The sequence below is a fragment of the Eublepharis macularius genome, chromosome 6 (assembly GCF_028583425.1).
Source record: "Eublepharis macularius isolate TG4126 chromosome 6, MPM_Emac_v1.0, whole genome shotgun sequence".
Lineage (NCBI taxonomy): Eukaryota > Metazoa > Chordata > Lepidosauria > Squamata > Eublepharidae > Eublepharis > Eublepharis macularius.
Window position 1 is genome coordinate 69,088,436 of NC_072795.1, and position 20,217 is coordinate 69,108,652.

At 41.9% G+C, this 20,217-nt stretch overlaps 1 protein-coding gene across 4 annotated transcripts in view; it reads right to left on the reverse strand.

Annotated features, from left to right (window-relative positions):
* Positions 1-20,217, reverse strand: part of COL17A1 (collagen type XVII alpha 1 chain) — a 78,444-nt gene that overhangs the window by 11,844 nt on the left and 46,383 nt on the right. For 2 of the 4 annotated variants that reach the window (XM_054982948.1, XM_054982947.1), the window contains exons 32-49: positions 19,005-19,031; positions 16,959-16,994; positions 16,384-16,419; positions 16,193-16,273; positions 15,536-15,571; positions 14,258-14,338; positions 13,202-13,264; positions 12,467-12,508; positions 11,059-11,112; positions 10,826-10,885; positions 9,918-9,944; positions 9,788-9,829; positions 9,441-9,497; positions 8,029-8,070; positions 4,726-4,839; positions 3,770-3,898; positions 2,101-2,181; positions 839-967 (exon numbers count right to left, since the gene is read on the reverse strand). In XM_054982948.1, the coding sequence (XP_054838923.1) occupies positions 839-967; positions 2,101-2,181; positions 3,770-3,898; positions 4,726-4,839; positions 8,029-8,070; positions 9,441-9,497; positions 9,788-9,829; positions 9,918-9,944; positions 10,826-10,885; positions 11,059-11,112; positions 12,467-12,508; positions 13,202-13,264; positions 14,258-14,338; positions 15,536-15,571; positions 16,193-16,273; positions 16,384-16,419; positions 16,959-16,994; positions 19,005-19,031 (1,137 nt within the window). Of the gene's footprint in view, positions 1-838; positions 968-2,100; positions 2,182-3,769; positions 3,899-4,725; positions 4,840-8,028; positions 8,071-9,440; positions 9,501-9,787; positions 9,830-9,917; positions 9,945-10,825; positions 10,886-11,058; positions 11,113-12,466; positions 12,509-13,201; positions 13,265-14,257; positions 14,339-15,535; positions 15,572-16,192; positions 16,274-16,383; positions 16,420-16,958; positions 16,995-19,004; positions 19,032-20,217 lie in introns of all 4 variants that reach the window. The other 2 variants (XM_054982946.1, XM_054982945.1) reach the window with 1 other exon arrangement.

Sequence of the window (20,217 nt, forward strand, 5' to 3'; positions counted from 1 at the left end):
CAGTAAATACTTAGGCTTGGACTCCATGAACTGCCAGCAGAACATGTTGTCATTCCAGGATCTTCCCCACTCTCCTCTCCCCTATATCCTTTTCCAACTTCAGGAAAAATTTATTCCTGGGGTCAAATGCCGTGTGTATTAAAAGCTGTGAGGGTCGGTGGCTGCAGAAGGGAGGGGGAAGGGAACAAGATTATCTTTCCTGCCTCTTGTGTGGATGGAACATTGCTCACAAAAGAGAAGGAAAGCAGCAATTTTGTCCCTTTCCCCCTCCCCACTACAACTACCTGACCCATGTAGCTATTAATACAAGTGAACCCCTCCACCCTAGAAATAACATTTCCTGGAATTGGGAAAGGCTCCTGAAAGAAGGGAGGGCAGGGAAGGTCCTGTGATCCTTGTGCCCATAGATAGCAGAAGCCAACTCTTAGAAAGTTTCATGTCAAATATTCCTGTACCTCTTGACTAGTGGATTTGCGCTGATGCTGTAAGCCAATTTACAATACAATAACAATGAGGCCCAGCCACAACACTATAGCCAGATATAGTAAAATGGTGTCAAATAAAAACACTGAGTAGCATCAGATGGGTGGAGTATAATCATGACGTGAGTGAAAACTCCTTACATTTTCTGTATCCTGAGCTTTTCTGCACCAAGAAGCCAGTTCATCAGTGCAACCATATACACTATATTTGGTGGTAAACTTTTACGATAAGATTGCAGTAGATAGATAGTACTGCAGGACTGATTAGCCCCACACAGAATGTGGGGATGTTAGCACAAATCACAGAATAATAGCTATGTATCTTTATAGAGATGAGTTCTAAAAGGAGTTCTTACTTGTCATGTAGTTGACAACCCGTCTGGTCAATTCATCATAATCCAGTGACACGGATAAGCCATTTCCTCCCATTCCAGGTGGCCCAGGGGGACCTGGCGGTCCAATTAGTTGTCGACGAACATCCTCTCCTTAAAAAGATAAGAAAAATTAAACATTCACTTTTCTGATTTGCTGGTTTGTATCAAAATTAATTACCAGAAACAGGAGGGTTTTCTAAAATGCAAAACAGGGTTGTACATACCTGTAACTACTGTTCATCAAGTTCTTCTGTGCAGACATACATTGAGACTGCGCATGCACAATGTGGGGGTGCACAGACAGAACTCAATGAACAACAGTTACAGGTGAGTGAAACACTTTTTTATCGAGTTATTCTGTGCAGACACACATTGTGTGTGCAGTCCCAATGTGTATCTGCACAGAAGAACGAAGATGAACAATCCAGTTCTGACCCAATCAACCTTCCTTGTTAAAGCCAATAACAGTGAGATGTAAGTATCAACTGTCCTCATGTGATCATGCTGAAAAAAGGAATCATGTGCCATGTGCATACCAATTTATTATCAAACTGTGGCATGTGTATGCTGTTAGTCAGGTAAATATACATAGCCAAGTATATAATTCAACAACTGGACCAAACTATTTCTAAAATTGCCCCCATTGTAGATGCGGTGCAGGGAAACTGAAACTACTCAAAACTGCTTCCCTTGGCTGTCAATCACCCCTGTACTGCCTCCTTCACTGACCAGAACACTGGAAAGTGGGAATTCTCCAGCAAACTATTCTGCATAACTGTAACCCTATCAATGTATCTAATTCTCAACTTTGCACTCCATGTGTAAGATATGGTCATGGACAGACAAGACAGATCTTGCTGCAAACCTGAGAAAAGCCCCAGGTTTTTGGAAAAAACTGAAATCTTAAAAAAATACATTGGGAGGGGTTGGCCAGAGTTCTCCCAGGAAGAGGCTGTCAGGGGATGGAAGGAGGGAAAGCTGAAGATGTTGGCAGATAAAGGCAGGTTGGCTGGCAGGTGGGAAGGAGAGAATGAAGCAGGAAAGGGCTATGGGGCTGTCAGGGAAGGGAAAGAAGAATAGTGGATGAGGATGAAATGAGATTCCCCCCCTCCACAAAAAAACAAGCCCTTACAAGACCTTGCAGGCCCCCCTGCTTGTAAATACACATTTTCCTAGCATCTCTTTAAAGTGTAAAGAATCTTTCATGATACCAAACCCTTGCAATCTTTAAGTTATTCACTTACTCTGTAGCATGGCAATGAGATCATCATAAATCGTTGTTGAAGAGGATGAATGGGAAGAAGATGTCCAAGAGATACCTAAAGCTAGAGTAAGAGAAATACTTAGAAACATGACACACAAGCTCACAAAGAAAAGATGATTGTTAGGGAAATTGCAAATATAATAAAAGAAACCAAAATGGTGCAAGCTGCTTTAAAAGTGTTTTAAGTCCAGGATTCTGCTGCAGCATAGTGGAAGAACATCACAGTAGTACCATGGTTTTATCAGAGGATTACTATCTTGCCTATGATATTGAAAATGTCTGCTCTGTAAACATAGTAATGGGCTTGTGTGACCAATCAGTGGCTTTGGATTTTTCTTTGCAGCCTTCCTAATCCCAGCTACAGATCTATGGTTCAATCCAACAGTATGATTCCCCAGTGGACAGCATTGGCACACGTCTTCCATGTCATGTCAGTCACTAGAAACCTGTTCTTCTAGGGGTCTCTCCAGACATGCAGGTTCCCTGCAGCCACACAGCAGCTATGGGAAATGGTGGTTAAAAATAAAAGAGAACCCAAGCAGCCTCAGAATACTTCTGTGTGTGTGTGTGGGTGGGGGGGGCTCATGTCAGAATAGCACAGGGAGAGGGCCTTACCCTAGTTTTACTGTTCCATGTACACAGAATACTCCATGTGGAGCAGGAAAAAGAGACTTCCCCCCCACTAGCTATTTTGGAAAACAGCTTGACAGACGAGGGAAGAACTCTTTCTCTCCCTGCAGTGGCATTCTGAGGCTGTTTGGGCGCTCCTTTATTTTTTAACTGCTATTCCCCCCATCCTCACAGCAACTGTAGGAACCCGAGTTGGGTTTGAAGAACCTGCACATCTAGAGAGACCTTTAGGGATTTAATATATTTGGCCATTAAATTTGGAAAGGGGATCCAAGAGCATAATCCAGCAAAGCTATTGTTATCAGCAGAGCTAAACTTCACCATTAAATGATTAAGACTGCAATCCTATTTACATTTGCTTAGGATAGATTCTCATAAATTTAGGGGAACTTTTGAGTAAGCATGCATAGGATCAGGCTTTTATTTAAATGGGATTTGGTCCTAACGTTATGAGATTTGATCAAATGCATGTTGTACTTGGTTTTGCCAAACCATAACCACATGTAATGGCTCCAAAGAAATTGTGAGGTATTCTCCTACAGAGTACTTAGAGTTTTTCATACAAAAAGAAGCCTTTTCATATTGAACATCTGCTTTACTTTTTTTTAAAAAACAAGGATGGTCCAGAAGTAATTGAAAGGAAAAACAGAAGTGCCATGGATTTCAGGAGAATAAGGGATATGGTGGAGAAAGAAACCTTCCTGAAGTCTGGTGACAAGCCAAGAGACCAACATTGAGAAAGTTCACTAATGCCAAAAAGCCACTGTCTAGTGCAAAGCAAGAGGGACAGAAAACAGGAATTTTTAAGATGTTGCTGATGGCCCTAGTCTCAAGCAAAAGGACACGATTGTGACACAACCAGAGGCAAAGCCTGGTAGAGGTTCTCAAGAAAGTGGAAAATCTCTCACCAACAGACGAATAGTAAATTCGGGGGCGGGGGGCGGGTTATGGTGTGGTTTATGGGTAAAGATGAAGGCCTAACTGAAGGAACAGAAACTTGGTTGGAACAGGACGCTTACCAGACATGTGGTTCATAACATGACGGGCCAACTTGCCATAGTCCAAAGATTCTTCATCAATGGTAATAATTCCTGGAGGACCTGGAGGACCTGGTGGGCCTTGAGGTGCAACCAGATAACGCCCATCCCCTAATTAGATAAATCATGACAAAAATTGATAGGTCTTATGGTTATATGAATTCTGGCTCTACCAGAATAATACTGGGAACTACACACGTTCTTGATAATTCCCCACTTTCTTTCATCCTCCAAGAATAAATTGCCACCTGCTCTCAGAATGGTATAGGTAGATTATTTTGAAATTCATACTCTGAATGTCTAATGAATCACTCACTTTACTTGGTTTCATTCAGTTTATCTGGAAAACAACCCCAGGTCATTTCCTAAACAAAAATCATATTCCTGTACCAATAAAATAGTCATTATGCAAAAAGTTTTTTGGCAGGGGGAGCTGTTACCCACTGGTTCAGCACATGCTTTGTAAATGCAATATCCTATTTTTTATTCTGGCTTATGTACTTAACAGCATCTCAGGTCGGTGGCAGGACTGGAAATATCCTGCTTTTGAAACACTGAGGAATCACTGTCTGTGCATTGGGCTAGACCTAAATGCTGCAGTTTCTGTAATTTTCAGTTGTGCTGTGTCATTAAGTATTTATATTACTTGAAATGACATCTTACCTACACTTTGGATGAAGAAGTTTAAGATAATATGACTCCCATACACACACACTCCAGAATTCAACCACCCTCATTTTGCATAATGCGTCGATCAGCTATTAATTTGCTCAAAAGTTACACAAGCTCCAGACTGATCTACTTTTCTCCTGATGTCCCCAGAGGTATTTGCAGTGAATGCTGCCAAGGGACAGTCCATAGTGGTAGTAACCTCAGCAGCAGCAGGCACAAAACACATAGCCTTGGGAAAGCTAGGCAAAAACCATGTGGGTACTCACTCTGCAGGTACTCAGAGACATACTGCTGAATTTCATGCACTGAACCAATTCCTAGGCCAGGTTGTCCAGGAGGGCCTGGGGGACCTGGAGGACCCTGAGAAACTCTTGATCCAGCTGCAGAAGTAAACCATAAGTTTGAAAAAGTAAGAACAGGTCCTGACCTTTGCACTGAAAACACATCCTGTTGAGACTTCTGGCAAAATGGCATGTTACAAAGAAAATAACTTCCAAACCTCATATTTGCCTTGTTAGGGCCATATGTGTAGGTGTAATATGGGATGGTGTTTGTAGGGAAGAAACAATAGACTGACGAGCAGGAAGTATGTTCAGCTTTTCCTGAATCTTCCAATTCTTCCCTCCCAGTGTTCTGCTGGCCTTTTTTATTTTAGTGGTTCCCCCTTCCCAGGCATACTCAGAGGCAGGAAGAAGCCTCACTGCAGAGGGAAATGACTGCGGGGCAGCCACTGAGAATTTCTGCAAGGTAGAATCAGTGCCACAAGAATGATTCAGAATTCCTTTCCACCTATTGACTCCACCTGCCAATGCTTCCCCATGTCTGCAATTCCTGTTAACCAGCAGACACACTGTGTTTAGGAAGCACGTTAGTATAATAATGCGCAGCTTTGTCCCTAGATAGTTGTATATTTGTCATCAACACACAGGAAATTTTTGACCATTTTTTTCTAAAATCAACAAAAGGACAGAGACTACAAGGATATACTAAAGATGTGAGGGCTATTTACAGCTATACTATTTACAACTTTAGTAAAGTCGTAGCATACTCAGGGGCATCACTATTTTCCACATCAGCAATCACAAATGTTGAAAAGGATGTGACTGATAAGTGAGCATCTTGAGAATCTTAGTTTTCATTTTTAGGTGGGGAAAGTAAGTTTCGTAGATATGTTTCCAACTACACAAGTAGCTTCTGATGACATCTGAGGTCCAACTACAGGCCTGCATTCACCACATGATTGCCATGGGGACTTGCAGCAGGGCACAAGCATTCAGTGCATGTGCAGCCCCCCAATGGAATACCTATCACCCCCCAGGGCAGTTTCAGGCTGGGAAAAGAGCACAGGGAGGAAGACAGGAGCCCTTCCTCCCTCCCGAGTAATAATCTGAAGTGGGCCCCTGTGGTGCTTCTCAACTGAGTTGCCATGGCAATTTGGAGCTCTTGCATGGCTGCCAGTTCCCTAGCATTTGTGTGGTAGATGTAAAGTGTGGTTTGGACCTCAGAGGACTGAAGGTGGGTCTCAGTAGAACTCTGAGGTTTGTAAGGCTTTTCATTCCTCCATGTAGACAAGAGAATAGAACAAGCTATGAAAACTAAACAAATGCATGCAAATCTCCAGAAGTTATTCAAGCTACAAAACTGTGCTTTTCTTAAAATACAAATTTTAATGAAAAATAATATACACAACTGTATGCACTTTGTTTCATTGGTCCATGGTATGTCACTTCCGGGAGCCCTAGCACTGCCCCTTCACACTCAGAGAAGCCAAACTTGCAGCGTGTCTTCAACAGGCTTTCCTCCAGCCACCCGTCAAGTTTGGCCAGGATTGCATTTCAGATGTCCGAATTACAGACCCCCAAAGCAGCCGCCCCCAGGAAACTTCCAGTATATAGAACAGGAGCCGCAAACGCCAATTGACTTGCATTGGCTTGCAGCAATTGGCAGAGCCCTTGGCTAGCCCAACACCCCACAAGCAAATAAGAATTGAAAGGGGGGGGGAATTAGACAGAAGAGTGAGCCCTCAAGGAGACCAACAAGCTTGCACCCAGAGCCTGACTGCAACTCTGAGACTGGGTTGTGGCACAGCCCTAGGCTAGCCCACCACCCCACAAGCAAATAAGAATTGAAAGGGGGGAAAAGGGGAAACAAGAATGCGCCCTCAGCTAAGGAAGCCTAATAAGCTTGTTCCCACCCAGAGCCTTCCTGCAACACAAGCTCCAAGCCTCCCTCTGGCGCAATCCAAAAAAAAAACTCCCGCAACAAGCAGTTCCTCCGAGCCAGCAACCAGCTGGAAAATGAAAATGCGGCTCCACACTGCGTTTTATATACTAAACGCTCATATAGAGAATAATGGGAGCTCTCTGGTTGGCAGCTAGAGCTGCCTATCAAGTTTTTCAGAGTAAGAATGGTGTGTTTCAAGGGCAGCAGAAGGTCTGCAGGTGGCTCCTACGTTAGAGTACACTTAGAGTATTGTTTGTCGCCAGGGTGTCTGGTTTCACAGATCAACGGACTGATAGACTGGCTAAACTTCGTTGCATCCGTGAAAAAAGGCACATCCCATGACCTGCCGGCTTGCAAACGCTGAACTGGCCCGGTCTGTGTAAAATTTTGGTCCATTTTTCAGTCCGTGCTCACCTCTAGTATCTATAGAAATGGGTGGCTCATTTTAATGGTAGCCTCTTCTAATGCGCAAGAGATATTTATGACATGTTTACCCCACCTTTCTTCCAACATGGTACTCAAGGGAACTTATACAGGCTCTCCAGCAAGTCTCCCATCAAAATACTTCCCAGGCCTAAACCAGATTAGCTTCAGCAAGTTTTCTGAATCAGGTGCCCCTGACCCCACCACAGCCTGGGTAATAAATAAGTTCAGTCAAACAGTTAATGGGTTTTTAAAAAAGTAATTTAATTTATACCCAGCCTTTCATACCAGTGGGGAATTCAAAGAAGCTTACATAATTCTCCTCTCCTCCATTTTATCCTCACAGCAACCCTGAGAAGTAATTTAGTATGACAGTATATATGACTGGATATCCATGGTCACTCAGCAACCATCTATGGCAGAATGGAGATTTTAACCTGGAGCTCCCAAATCCTAACCCAGCACTATAACCAATACACTGGCTGTGGGCTGTAGCTCTGCTCCTTGAGCTAAAAGCTCTTGTGCTGTTTTTTCATGAAGAAGTCAGTTTGGTGTAGTGGTTAAGAGTACGGGACTCTAATCTGGAGAACCGGGTTTGATTCCCCCCTCCTCTGCTTGAAGCCAGCTGGGTGACCTTGGGTCAGCCACAGCTCTTTCAGAGGTCTCTCAGCCCCACCCACCTCACAGGGTGTTTGTTGTGGGTATAATAATAAGATACTTTGTAAACCACTCTGAGTGTTAAGTTGTCCTGAAGGGCAGTATATAAATAGAATGTTCATCATCATCATCATCATCATTATTATCACCTTTCATTCTGTTTTAACACTCGGGAAGCTCTGATACTTGCATATTGTGCAAAGATACACATTAATTTTGTTAACCCAGTGTTTTAAACTAGCATCTTTCCATACAGATTCTCTTACCTCCCCCAGGGATGCCAGGGGCTCCTGGAACACCTGCTTCACCTAAAAGTAAAAAGAAAAAAAGTTTTGCTGAATCTCCTTAGGCATAGGAGACCATCTTTCTAACTTGGGACTTGTGGAAGATAAAACTCCACAGACCAATTTCGCAACAGTTGGAAGGGATCAAGAGAGTAAAAAATGTTTTCTGAAAGGATCATGCCTAATTATTTATATCTCTTTAAAATTATTAAACCCCCAGCTACAGAGGAGAACTGTAGTTAGGTGCATATGCTAGCTGTGATGGTCTGCACATTTAAAGAAAGTGAGGAAGGGCTGAACACCCCCGTTTGCAGGACTGTTAAGAGTTAATTCCTCTTAGAGAGATTTATGTGGCACACTACTCCTAGACATCGGATTGGGTAGCTGAGCCAAGAGAGGAGGGTTTGAGTCCTAGCAGAGAGAGAGATTGGAATGTGTGAAAGAGCTGAGAGATGGAGTTCTCAGGGACAGCAGTTGCAACACCAGCAGGAGAACTGGCAGGAGGTTTGAGTATAAGTGCAGACTCCCAAAGAGGCCAAAAAGAAAGGGGTAAATCTTCTAAAGGAGAGGAGACTGTCCCTTCCCAGTTGAAACAGGGAGACGGCTCAAGAGACCGGAGAAATCCCTGGTTGGCTGGGGTGTATAATTGTCTGAGGAGACTTCCAGATTCAGTTGAGGACTGAAGGAAAGCACTGGTATGTGCAGAGAGGCAGTTTGGGGTACTAACCCTAGAAGTGAAGGAGAATACTAAGAAGAAAGTATACTCAAATTCTTGAGGGAAAGAAACAAGGAAAACAAAGCCTAATAACAGAAGCCTTAAGTAACAGTGAAGCGCCTAAAAACTGAAGTATGTGCATGTTCTGAGTGTTACCTCAGAGCCAAACTACAAGTGATGCCTGACACAAGTTGGACACTTGTCAGGTTCCCTCAAGTTTTGATGGGAAATGTAGGCGTCCTGGTCTTGCAGCTTGGCTCTCTGACTGCTGTCCAATGGACTTCAACTGTCACTTGTCCAACATTCTGCCAAGCTGCCTACATTTACCATCAAAACTTGAGGGAAGCTGACAAGAGTCCAACTAGTGTCAGGCGTCACTTGTAGTTTGGCTCTCAGTGATCTAGATGTATGTATGTTGATGTTACCTCAAAAAGTTTCAACTCCTGACTTTACCTAAACTATCTCCTTTAATGTACATAAACTAACTAGTTATTTTTTAGTTTTAAAAATGCCTCTGGTGCCATTTCTGTGGTTTAAGGATGAGGGAACATCATACTAGTTGAGTGGCATGTTCAATTACAGCAAGCAAGGAAGACAAGACCACCCTTTCCAGATGGACTCAGCTCAGCAGTCCAAGTCACAAAACGGTGCTCTGCAGGAAGAGGAACTCCTCACAAACCTTTGGGACCAGGTGGCCCAGGAGGTCCAGGTGGTCCTTGGATGGCAACTCCAGCACCTGCTGACAGAAAACACAAGGAGAAGGAACTATGGGGAGAAATACAGCTTTTCAATACATGATTGTATTGGTGCATATCTAAGATGATATTTAATGTAAAGATTTAAAAATGTAAAATGTGTATAGAACAAAGACAGCTGAAATCAAATGTATCATACAGGTTTACTTATCAGGGAGCTGGGGAGGGCTAGTTCACCCTGTCAAATGTACATCTGGTGGCAATCCTGGATTTGCCAACACAAAATGTGAGAAGTGAAAGTAAACCCTTAAGTAAGGGTGTGCAGACTCACCATGTGCAGAGACTCCTGGGAGACCAGGCTGCCCTGCTTCACCTGTGAGGAAGACAACAGGTTAATCAACCTGGCCAATCCCCACAGGGACCCCCTGATCCTTATAATGGGAAAGAATGGTCATGGTTACCTTTGAATCCTCGTGGACCTGGCAATCCTGCAAACAAGGAGATCTGTTAAATCCCAGGTGGTTGTAGGAATGGGGCTAGCAAGACGTGCTATGACCAACAACAGTGCCAGCAGATCAATTATTATTTCCAATATTCTTTTCACATAAGAACCGAATAAATACAGTCTTGGGGAAAATACAGAAAACTCCCATCACATGCAGTTAGTGCATCATCCATTGTGATTAAATAGTATTTTACATTAGCATTGCATAAGCACTTCCAGACCCTGGATGACAGACAAGAGTCTTGTATGGCCAGCCAATTTGATTCTCTTGTTTGGGCAATTGCAGCCCCTGCTTTCTCGGCTGCAAGAGACAGGCTCCAGTTTCTTACTGCTGAGAAGGGAAGAGCCATAGTTGCTTCTAAAGGAAGGAAAAAATAAAGCTGTCTTCCCAGCAGAATGGTGAATGAACTTTCTGACATTCTGCAAACTCTCTCTTGTCCACACAGCTATGACCAAGCAGCATCATTCATTTAGCTACATACAGAATACATTCCTAAGATTGCAACGGGGTGCAAAAAAAAGGGAGATGTCAAATCATCCTGAGAACTGCCATTCTGACTATCACTTCCTGGAGGTCAGATTGTCACAGAATCAGATTTAAGAGAGCACCTGTTTCCCCTTCTGCACCATTACTGAGGGGGGGGGGGATCTGCTAATTGTATCTTTTTCATTCCTCTTGCATAAAGAGGGAGGATTTCATTTTTTAGATTATTTTTAATACAAAACAATTATATATTAATTATACTTTTCTTCTGCCTTGGCATTCCAACTGGTTTGTCACCCAGGTTCCTAATCAGATTCTTAGCTTCAGCTGCCCCCATGCAATTAACGGGGCCAAAGTGGCAGGGATTCCAAATCACTCGCCTTGTTCTCCTCTTGGTCCGGCAGGGCCTGGTGGGCCTGGTGGGCCAGCAAAGAAGTTTTCTGTATAGAAAAAGAGGTCCTCAGAGAAAATAATACATACAGGAGCAGCACCCTGGCTCCTCATTAATACAGTTAGCTTTGCTGGAATCCTTCATTTCAAGGTATTATTTGATTATCATCTCCCCAAATTTCTAAATATAAAATGTGTAAACGAACTAAACAAAAGCTCTTACCATTTGTGGGCACAAAGGATCCTGGTAGGCCTCGGGGTCCTGGTAAGCCTTCTCCTAAGGAACAGGAATATCGGCATATTAGAAGGAACAGCTGATAATAAATACCAGGCACTTAAAATGCCTTTGCAGGTTTTGTTTGCCTGTCTCTTCTAAGTTGAGCTGTACCTTATCTCTGTATTTGTTAAATCTATGAAATATTAGCTTTTAAATTTGTATGCTGGGGTCAGGGGTGGTTGTTGATAGGTATTAACTGCATAACTAAAGACACCGTTGAATCTATATTGCCGCGGGGCAAAGATATTTCACCTTCTGGAACAGATTCATTCTATTTAGGCCATCGTTCTGGCAGTAGGAGAAGACCGCTGCCTTCTTTTTTCAGATTCAGAAGAGAAATGGGCATTGTTTTGTGATATTATCCAAGCTGGTCAATTTGATAAATGAGTGTGCATTGGATCAGTTGGCCACAGAGCTAACTAGAGGTGTAGCATCTCTGGGCTTGGTTCTTAGCAGAGCTAGAGACCTGGTACAAGATGCAGATGTTGTTGCACCAGTTTAGAACAGTGACCACAATGCTATTATGTTCAGCAATTATGCCAACAGAAATTTGCCACTGGAGTCCAAAACAATAGTATTGATCTCAAAAAGAGGGAACTTTGCTGAAATGAGGGGACTAATCAGAAGAATGCTAGATAATTAAGAGAATAAGATCCCTCCAGGACATCTGGAAACTATTTAAGCCTATGGTGATTGAGGCCCAGATAAAATGCATACCTCAAATCAGGAAAGTACCAACAAGTCTGATGCCCGAATGGTAAACTGCTCAAGTCAAGGAAGCCATAAAAGGCAAAATGGCTTTTTAAAGTGGAAGTCACAGATAGCTTTAGAAGATGTTAAACAGATTCATGGCCACTAGCCATGGTGAATGAGGGCAGCCTCTATATCCAAAGGCAGCAAAAGAGGGCTTCAGGCTCTATGTCCTGTTAACCCTCCAAGCAACTGGATGGCCACTGTGTAAAGCAGGATGCTGGGCTAGATGGACCACATGCCTGATCCAGCAGGCTCTTTTTATGTTCTTACGTTGATTGCGATTCTGCAGAATCTACACCTCAATTATTCTTTTGAGATTAATCTGTACATTAGGGTCAAAGTAGGCAGCAGATCTGTGAACTGATTTCCCACATGTTTGTAGAGTGTCAGTGGCTATCACATTGGGCTCCCATTTTAGATCAGGGTCATCACATGGAGGAAGTGAGTTAACTGTTTTCCTGATACAAAATCTCCCACCCCACCTTGCAGCTGCTATTTGCATGGCTTGGGAAAATACACAGTGTCATATTTCTCTAAAACAACAGAGCAGTTTGGGAAACTTCTCCAAGAAGTGGGCTCTGAAATGGTATTAAAAGTTTACCTGGTGGGCCAGGGGGTCCTGGTGGCCCCTGAATAGAAGCTCCTGAAAACAGAAATAAAGGTATTATCTGGTTGAGTGGACCCTTGTTCTTCTTGGCCAAAAATATTCTCTGCCCCAACCAGTCATACTCACTAAGCCTGATCACATACAGCCAATATATATCTAAATAGTTTTAAAATCATTCTATTTATTTAAATCAAATTCCTAAATGAGTATTAAATCCATAGTATTTTATCTCTTTTGATTTGTGAAACAAAGTAACAACTCAACTCTTACAGTTTATTTTCATTCATTCACACTGCATATAAACTTTTGCAAGAATCTTTAGTATGTTCTAGAAGCTCAGCTCTTGCAGAGTCTATTTACCTCTTATCAATATGATCTCAGGACACTCAATGAAGAAATGAATAATTTGCTTCACTTTATATTAAAAGTGAACTCCAAAGAGCTACAAAGTGTTAGATAAAAACTGAAAAGTAGGAGGGAGGTAGACTAGCCAGAACACAATTGGTTTTCTGCCAAAAACATCAAGAAAGCAGGTGTTTATCTCTGAAGTCCAACTCTAGAAGCAGTCAGAAATATTTACTTTTATTTAAAAACATTTATATACTGCCTTTCCCTAACAACCCAATGCAGCTTACATCATAATTTTATAAGGAAGACTTAATGCATTATCCAGAGCTATTCTCCCACCTCATATTTTTTATTTGTATGATTTTGTGTGTTAAGTTCTACCTGGTGGGCCTGGGGGTCCAGGAGGTCCAGGGGGTCCAGGTGGCCCAGGTTGCCTGGTCATATCTGGCAAAGTGAAACAGAAAATGGAAATGAAAATACTGTTTCAAATTTACAGACAGTAATTGGAGCCACGGGAGGGTTTTTAAAAAATAAAACTCGTGGACTAAAGGAGCCCAGATAAAAATTGTTTTCAGAAGTAACACTTAAATCATTTCCTGTACCTGCAAATCAAAAGAAAAAGCAACCAGATCAACATTCACAAGTGGTACAGTATACAGTATTGTAGCATCTCTTGTGAAAACACCTGGACAAATTATTCTGACCTGCTGAAGTGTGAGGCTTACTACAGGAAGAGAACAGGGGAGAAGAGGAAAAGCAGGAAGGAGGGAGAAGAATCTTTGGAAGGGCAGTGAGCTGGAAGATTGGAAGAGACTATGAAAGGAGTAAGAATAGATGCGCTCAAAAATGAATTGCAGCCTGCATTAACACCCTGGCAAAGTAAATTCAAACTAACTCTCTCTAAATCAAATCAGCAACTCCAGATGGTAGCACATATATGTATCCTTTAAATATTGATTGAGTTGTATATTACAATTCAATTTAATTTGGTTGTAAAGATGACTAAAACAAAGTACCAATTTATATTGCATTTTAAAGATACATGATTAGAAACTTAATCTGTATCTTCCAGTCTGTTTCTTCAAATCCTAGTGTGAATGTTTCATATTTTAGAGTTGGAAAGCTAAAAGGGAAAGTGTGGATGGCCCTAAAAAGACTTTCTTAATTAGAAGCAGATTTAAGATTTTACAGTCTATTATTTTTCTGGCGGGAGCGGGTGGGCAGGTTCTTCAGAGACAGAGTTGTGGAGTACCTTCTATATGACAAACAAATTATACTGTTCAATATTTGAATATTTTTCAATGATTAGTTGGGTGCTGAGCAATGGATGATGATGATGATGATAATGATGATGATGATGGAAAATTTTGGCTCAGCTATCATAGCTATTATTCTTGGAGCTGGCTTCACAAACACAGGAGAGACAGTTCACCCTACCTTGAGCAGCTGAAGAAGCAGTTTCAGGTCTTATTTCCACAACAGTGCTTTCACCTGGTGGTCCTCTCTCACCACGAGGGCCTGTTTGAAAAGACAAAAACATCAGACTATTTACTATCAGGTTCACAAATATGGCACTCTGGGAAAAGCCAGCTTTGGGAATTAGTGGACATTGGAGATGCTGGGCTCTGGTTTCCATTTAATACAAATCCAAGGATTATTTCATATCACAACAAGGAGAAATGTAAACTAGACTGGACTTGAACTGGTCCCCACCCCATTCTGTATCTCTCATGCGACAATGCTGCTAATTTCTTAAAGAACATATTGGGGCAAAAACCTCAGGATTTCTGAAATCCTCACTTCCAGAGTGGATGAATGCAGAAACACTGCAAACATAAACTGGGATCAAATTAACAGGTCTGCTACAAAAAGCAGGTCATCTATGGATCCTTGAAATGTTATAAATCTCTTATACGTAATATTGTTTTCTATAGGAAATAGCTTGATATCCGTATGTAGGACATTAGATGTATTAGTGACACATATACGCAAACATCTATCACTGTACTAATACACACATGTGATCACTATGCACTAAATGCACACTTATATGTGAGAATCAGCATGTAGAGCTTAATGTCTTCCATAGAGAGAATAGCTTCCCATACTATACAATAACTAAATCAAAGGCTGAAAATCATTGCGTGAAAGAAGAAAAAGGTAAGACATAGCCTGGAACTTTTGCAACAGACACAATCCATCCGCAATCCATCATCTAAATTATACTACTTATGTTAATGCTATTAGCCCTCCAGTCTAGCACTGGCTAAGAAAAGATTCTCATGGGGATTGGCACAAGTCCAAGTGTGGCTTCCAGATACCTGGTATACTCTGTTTACAAATGCTACTATTCAGCTCTCAACATGTGCCAGCTGCTGAACAGAAACAACTTGGTCTCAGCGCAGAGAGTTTAGAATGTAAAGGGAGGTAACATGGTTGGCTAAAGGAATTGCAAAGGAGAGTAGAAGCCATGCAGGAAAAGTGAACCAAGGCTCGAGCATGAGAGGCTGCCCCAAACAAATAAAAGTTTGTTATGAAGGCCAGAAGCTGTTCTGGGCCAAAAAAGCAGCAAGGCAGAACCCACCAATGTGGGACCAAAAGGGGCTGAAACTAGACTGGCTCATGCCAAGCAAAGACAACGCGAAAAGACAAAGGGAGATGATAGATAATAGGAGGTGGGGATGAAAAATGAAGCAGAAAGGCTGTGTGCATTACCTTGAGCTCCAGGAAGACCAGCTGGGCCTACAGGACCTGGATTTGAAGGATAAAACAATAGTTGGATCGTACTTTCTTAATGGTCTCAAGATGAAAAGCTGAACATACCTAGTAATATCCTTGTCGGCAAGGCTGAATGACATGTCAATACATTTAAACAGTGATTTGCCATGGTGCTCTCCAGAAAACTGTCTTGCAAGTGAAGAATTGGTGATTCCCCCCCCCTTTCTCTTACTCCCTTAACTTTGCTTGACCTGACTGCTCTGAGCCTCCACTTTGACACATTAGCTCCTCTTTTGTATACCAACAGTCCCATAACCTCATTTAACGAGAAAAGAGGAATCTAAACAAAAAAGATGCTGGTACGTGCAGGTAGTTCAAGAACCATTCCATCTCTGTTAGGTATAGGATAAAAGGGTAAACCAGTATGCTTTTCATTCTTCTCCCGAAAGGGTTCCTTCCATACACACTGCTGAACTAACTAGTTGCTGCTGCATTATACACTTGTGGACACCATTCTATGTGAAAATTGAATGTCTATTTTGTAATGTCGATAAACAAGAAATATGAGCAGATTAGGCTACTTTATACTAAACTGCACAATTAAATATTAGGGATAAAACATGTCAGTAGCACATGATATAATGGGGTTCCTACCTGGGACTCCAGGTGGGCCTGGCGGTCCAACACTGCCTGGTGGGCCTGGAGGTCCTGGGAGAGCAATAGTTGATGCCCCATCTGAAAAGACAAACCAAGAGAAATTAAACCTGAGAAGATGAAACCATTTTATCAGGCAATAAGCAGGCCATCAATTCTGATACTCTTCCTGCTCCTGCTTTGATACATACCAGTACTAGTAACCCGGCCTGGAGCTCCAGGTTCACCTGCGTAAACAGGTAAAGAAAGGAAAAATTGATGTTACCAGAGCTTCAGTTAACAGACTGGTGAATTGTGGACAATGTTTGTCATTTCATTGGGTATCTGTGCCATTCAATTTCTTTGCTGTAATTATTGTTACTATTGCATGATCGGAGAGGGCTACTTTGAGAGAGCTCTGACCCATGTATTCATCTGGTGGTAGATTAACTGGGGTTTGTAGTGATCTTATCAGAAACCAGTGTATATAATTTGAGACTGGAGAAGAAGTTGACATTTTAACATAAGCTCTTTGCCCCAGGTTCAATGCTGCCAGGAAGTGGGTGTTGGAAAGTCTTGTGGAGGAACAACAGGAGCCACACAACCGTGCAGACAGCAGGAGCCCTCTGCTTAAGTCTCACATTAGTCCATTTCCATGTTCTCTTCAACTTTTGTTGGTCATGCAGATAGAACCTAATTTATTTATTTATATATTTTATATATGAACCAGGACCTCATCTACTCCTACCCCCAAAACCTTTGAAATGCTATACACATTCGCACTCACCTTTAGGCCCTGGTTGACCTGCAGTCCCTGGGAGCCCTAGAAAGAGTGGAAATGGAAATTTGGAATAAATAATACTGTAGACCATTGTATATCATGTAAATCACAGTGTTATAGATCTGGATAGCACAGGGTTATGGACTCCAACATCCTTTATGATTACAAAAATACCTCATGCTTTTGACTCCTGTAAAGGACAAACAACCTCAATTTGTTTTCATTGTTAAGGAGATCCCATTTCTTTAACAATCCCTTTCTGCTTATATCGGACAAAGGGAGCTTTGGCTCTTGAAAGCTCATTCCCTGGGAATCTAGTTGGTCTTTAAGGTGCTACTTGAACCAAATCTTGATCTTTTTCTACAGACTAACATGGCTACCCACCTGAAACGTCCTGCTTATAACTCTCAGTTTCCTCTGACCTCTCATACCAAGTGTGCAATTTGTATCTAAACAGAAAGATTCTGGATGGATTTTAATACAATATTTAGAAGATGTAAGCATATGGAGAGGCAGTTGCTTGTAGTCTCCAATTCCACTTCATTGGATTTCCATAGCCAGGGGCTTCAGGTGAATTCCTCTTCACGTGGTTACATTCACCACATGATGCTATTAGTTTTTTCCCAGCCTATACACACTTTGGAGCAAGTCCAACAGGACATTATTCCTAATGAGCTGGTCTGTAAAACTCCTTTGCTCTTGCGGCAAAATCACCATCACACATATAGTAAAGTCCCTCCATTTCATTTTATTTCTTGATGAAAGAATTTGCAGCATAATAATAAAAAATCAGGACCCATTACTCATCCGTGTGAGCCTCCTAGTTAGACAGTGCTTTTCAGCAGTGAATTTTGTGTGTGTGTGTGTTTTATATAGCTGTTACATTTGTCACAAAGAGGTTATATATTTATTATGAATTAGAATATTGCTATGCTCAGGGCCACTTACAATTTAAAAAACAGTATAAAATCCAAGCCATTAGACATTAGCAGCATAAAAACTGTTCAGAGAACCAAGCAGAACATTAAAAAACTGATAAGACAAAAAACCCTAATTAAAAGCCTGGGTAAAAAGATGTCTTTTGGCCTGGCACTTCAAAGAAGGTAAAGTAGGTACTCGGTGAGCCTCAAGGGGGAGAGCATTCCAAAGGTGAAGTACCACCAGAGTAAATTCCCTACCTCTAGTCAACATCCACCTCACCTCTGAAGGCTGGACACAGACAGCAGGGTTTGAGAAGCAAATCTTAACTTGCAGGCTTGATAGCATGGAAGGAGATGGTCCTTCAGGTATACTGACCTCAAGCCATTTACAGCCTTAAAGGTAACAACCAGCACTTTAAACTGTGCCCAGAAACAGATGGGTTGCCAGTGCAGATCTTTCAGCATAGGGCTGATAGCCAAGGCCTGACAATAGCCTGGCTGCCACATTTTGGACCAATTGAACTGCTGTTTTCCTTGTTTTGCACTAATAAAATGATTTTAAAAATATTTTTTTTAAAACAGAAAAGTGAGCATACTGCTGCCATCACTGCCACAGACAAGGCATGATGATGTGCTTGGTTGCATTTGCTTTGAGTTTTTCTCCACTTTTGCCTTCTAAACATCTGTCCAACCATTTCATCAGCCAAAGCTCCTCAGTAAACCAAGGAGCATTCTGAACTCCATGGAAGGAGAGAGAGTGCTCGGGGCAATCATGTCCACAGCCCAGGTTGTCTCCGTATTCCACAGCTCAACCAGGGCTGCAACAAGAGCACCAGCCTTGCTGACTGGAAAATCCTCAAGCGAGATCAAGAACCCCTCTGGGTTTATCAACCTGCTGGGTCAGGCCATGCTAAACTATTATGGGGAGTCCATGATTTTGGAAAGCATATTTGCATCCTACTACCCAATCCCTGCTCAAGTGTGAATGTAACCACTGAAGTTCACTTAAATTCTAGCTATCTGCATCCTCTTAGGAGATACGACATGAATCCTCATGCTGCCTCACTGAGTATTTTAAGCATCTGACCATTAGCTATTAAGCAACTGTATCTTTTCAAACATAGTGTCTTACCTGGTGGCCCTTGTGGTCCTGTGAGACCTAAGAAAACAATGAGATTTGTGTCAGGAATTATCTTCCAGGAAGAGAGGCAAACATGTTAATATATAAATAACTGACATTTTCAACAGATTCAGTTGCATCCTTCTAGTCCTCATCAGCATTTATATGATCTGCCATTTTCCCTTTGTACCTCCAACTAAACCTTAATTCATGCATTGTTTCTATTTTGTATAGCATCAGTTACTGCAACATTCTCCTCCTGCTTGTTACGATTATTTGAAATGCCTCAGCTAAAAATGTTCTCTTGCCCATTTCTATGATGATGCCACCCCTTCCAAAGACTCTGCCCTGACTCCTTTTCACTTTGTGCATCAACTTCCCACTATTCAAGGGCCAGTTCTCAATTATCTTCAGAGAATGAGGCCTTCAGCTGAAGCAAATATGTGTTGGTCTGCGTAGAATAGCAAGACTCAAATTCAGTAGCAAATTAAAGACCAACAAGATTTTCAGGTTATAAGCTTTCAAGAGTCAAAGCTTCTTTCACCAGATATCTGCCAGAGAGAGCTTTGACTCTAAAGGTTATACCCTGAACATCTTGTTGATTTTTAAGGTACTACTGGACTCAGATTAAGTAAACATGTGACCAAAGTGGTCACATGGCACTCCATTGCTTTCCCAGCTTGTATTTCAGCAATGGAATGAATTGATTTCCTCTCAGTTCACTGAGGACTATGAATAACTTCCTAATTCTTAGATTTAAAGCTTGGAACCTTATCCCTTCCCAGTATGTCTTTTTCCCCATCTCCCTTTTAAATTCTTATACTTTGTAATCCACAAAAGCTCCAGGGCTACTCTTTCTTTCCTTCTCTCCTCTTTCACCCCCAGGCCTTCTGCTGCATCTTCTCTGTGAGAGTCAATTCATACTTGTGTTTGCTATCTGTACGATAGCATTTTGCTGCTTATTCACAGAAAGCATAAAAGGCAGACACAGTAGAGATGCTTCAAGGAGCTATGGGTCCCTAAAGCCATGATCCCCTATTTTTCCACTTCTCAGTAATACATACACTGTAGATGCTCTGGACAACAGACTTGTCATTCCTTTTGTTTTCAAGCCATCAGTACAGTGGAGAATATATCCCACGTGTGGAAATATACTTTCCATAATTCAAAGGTTCACAATATCCACCAGCAGGGCCACTCATAGACATTCAGGCACCATTGCAGG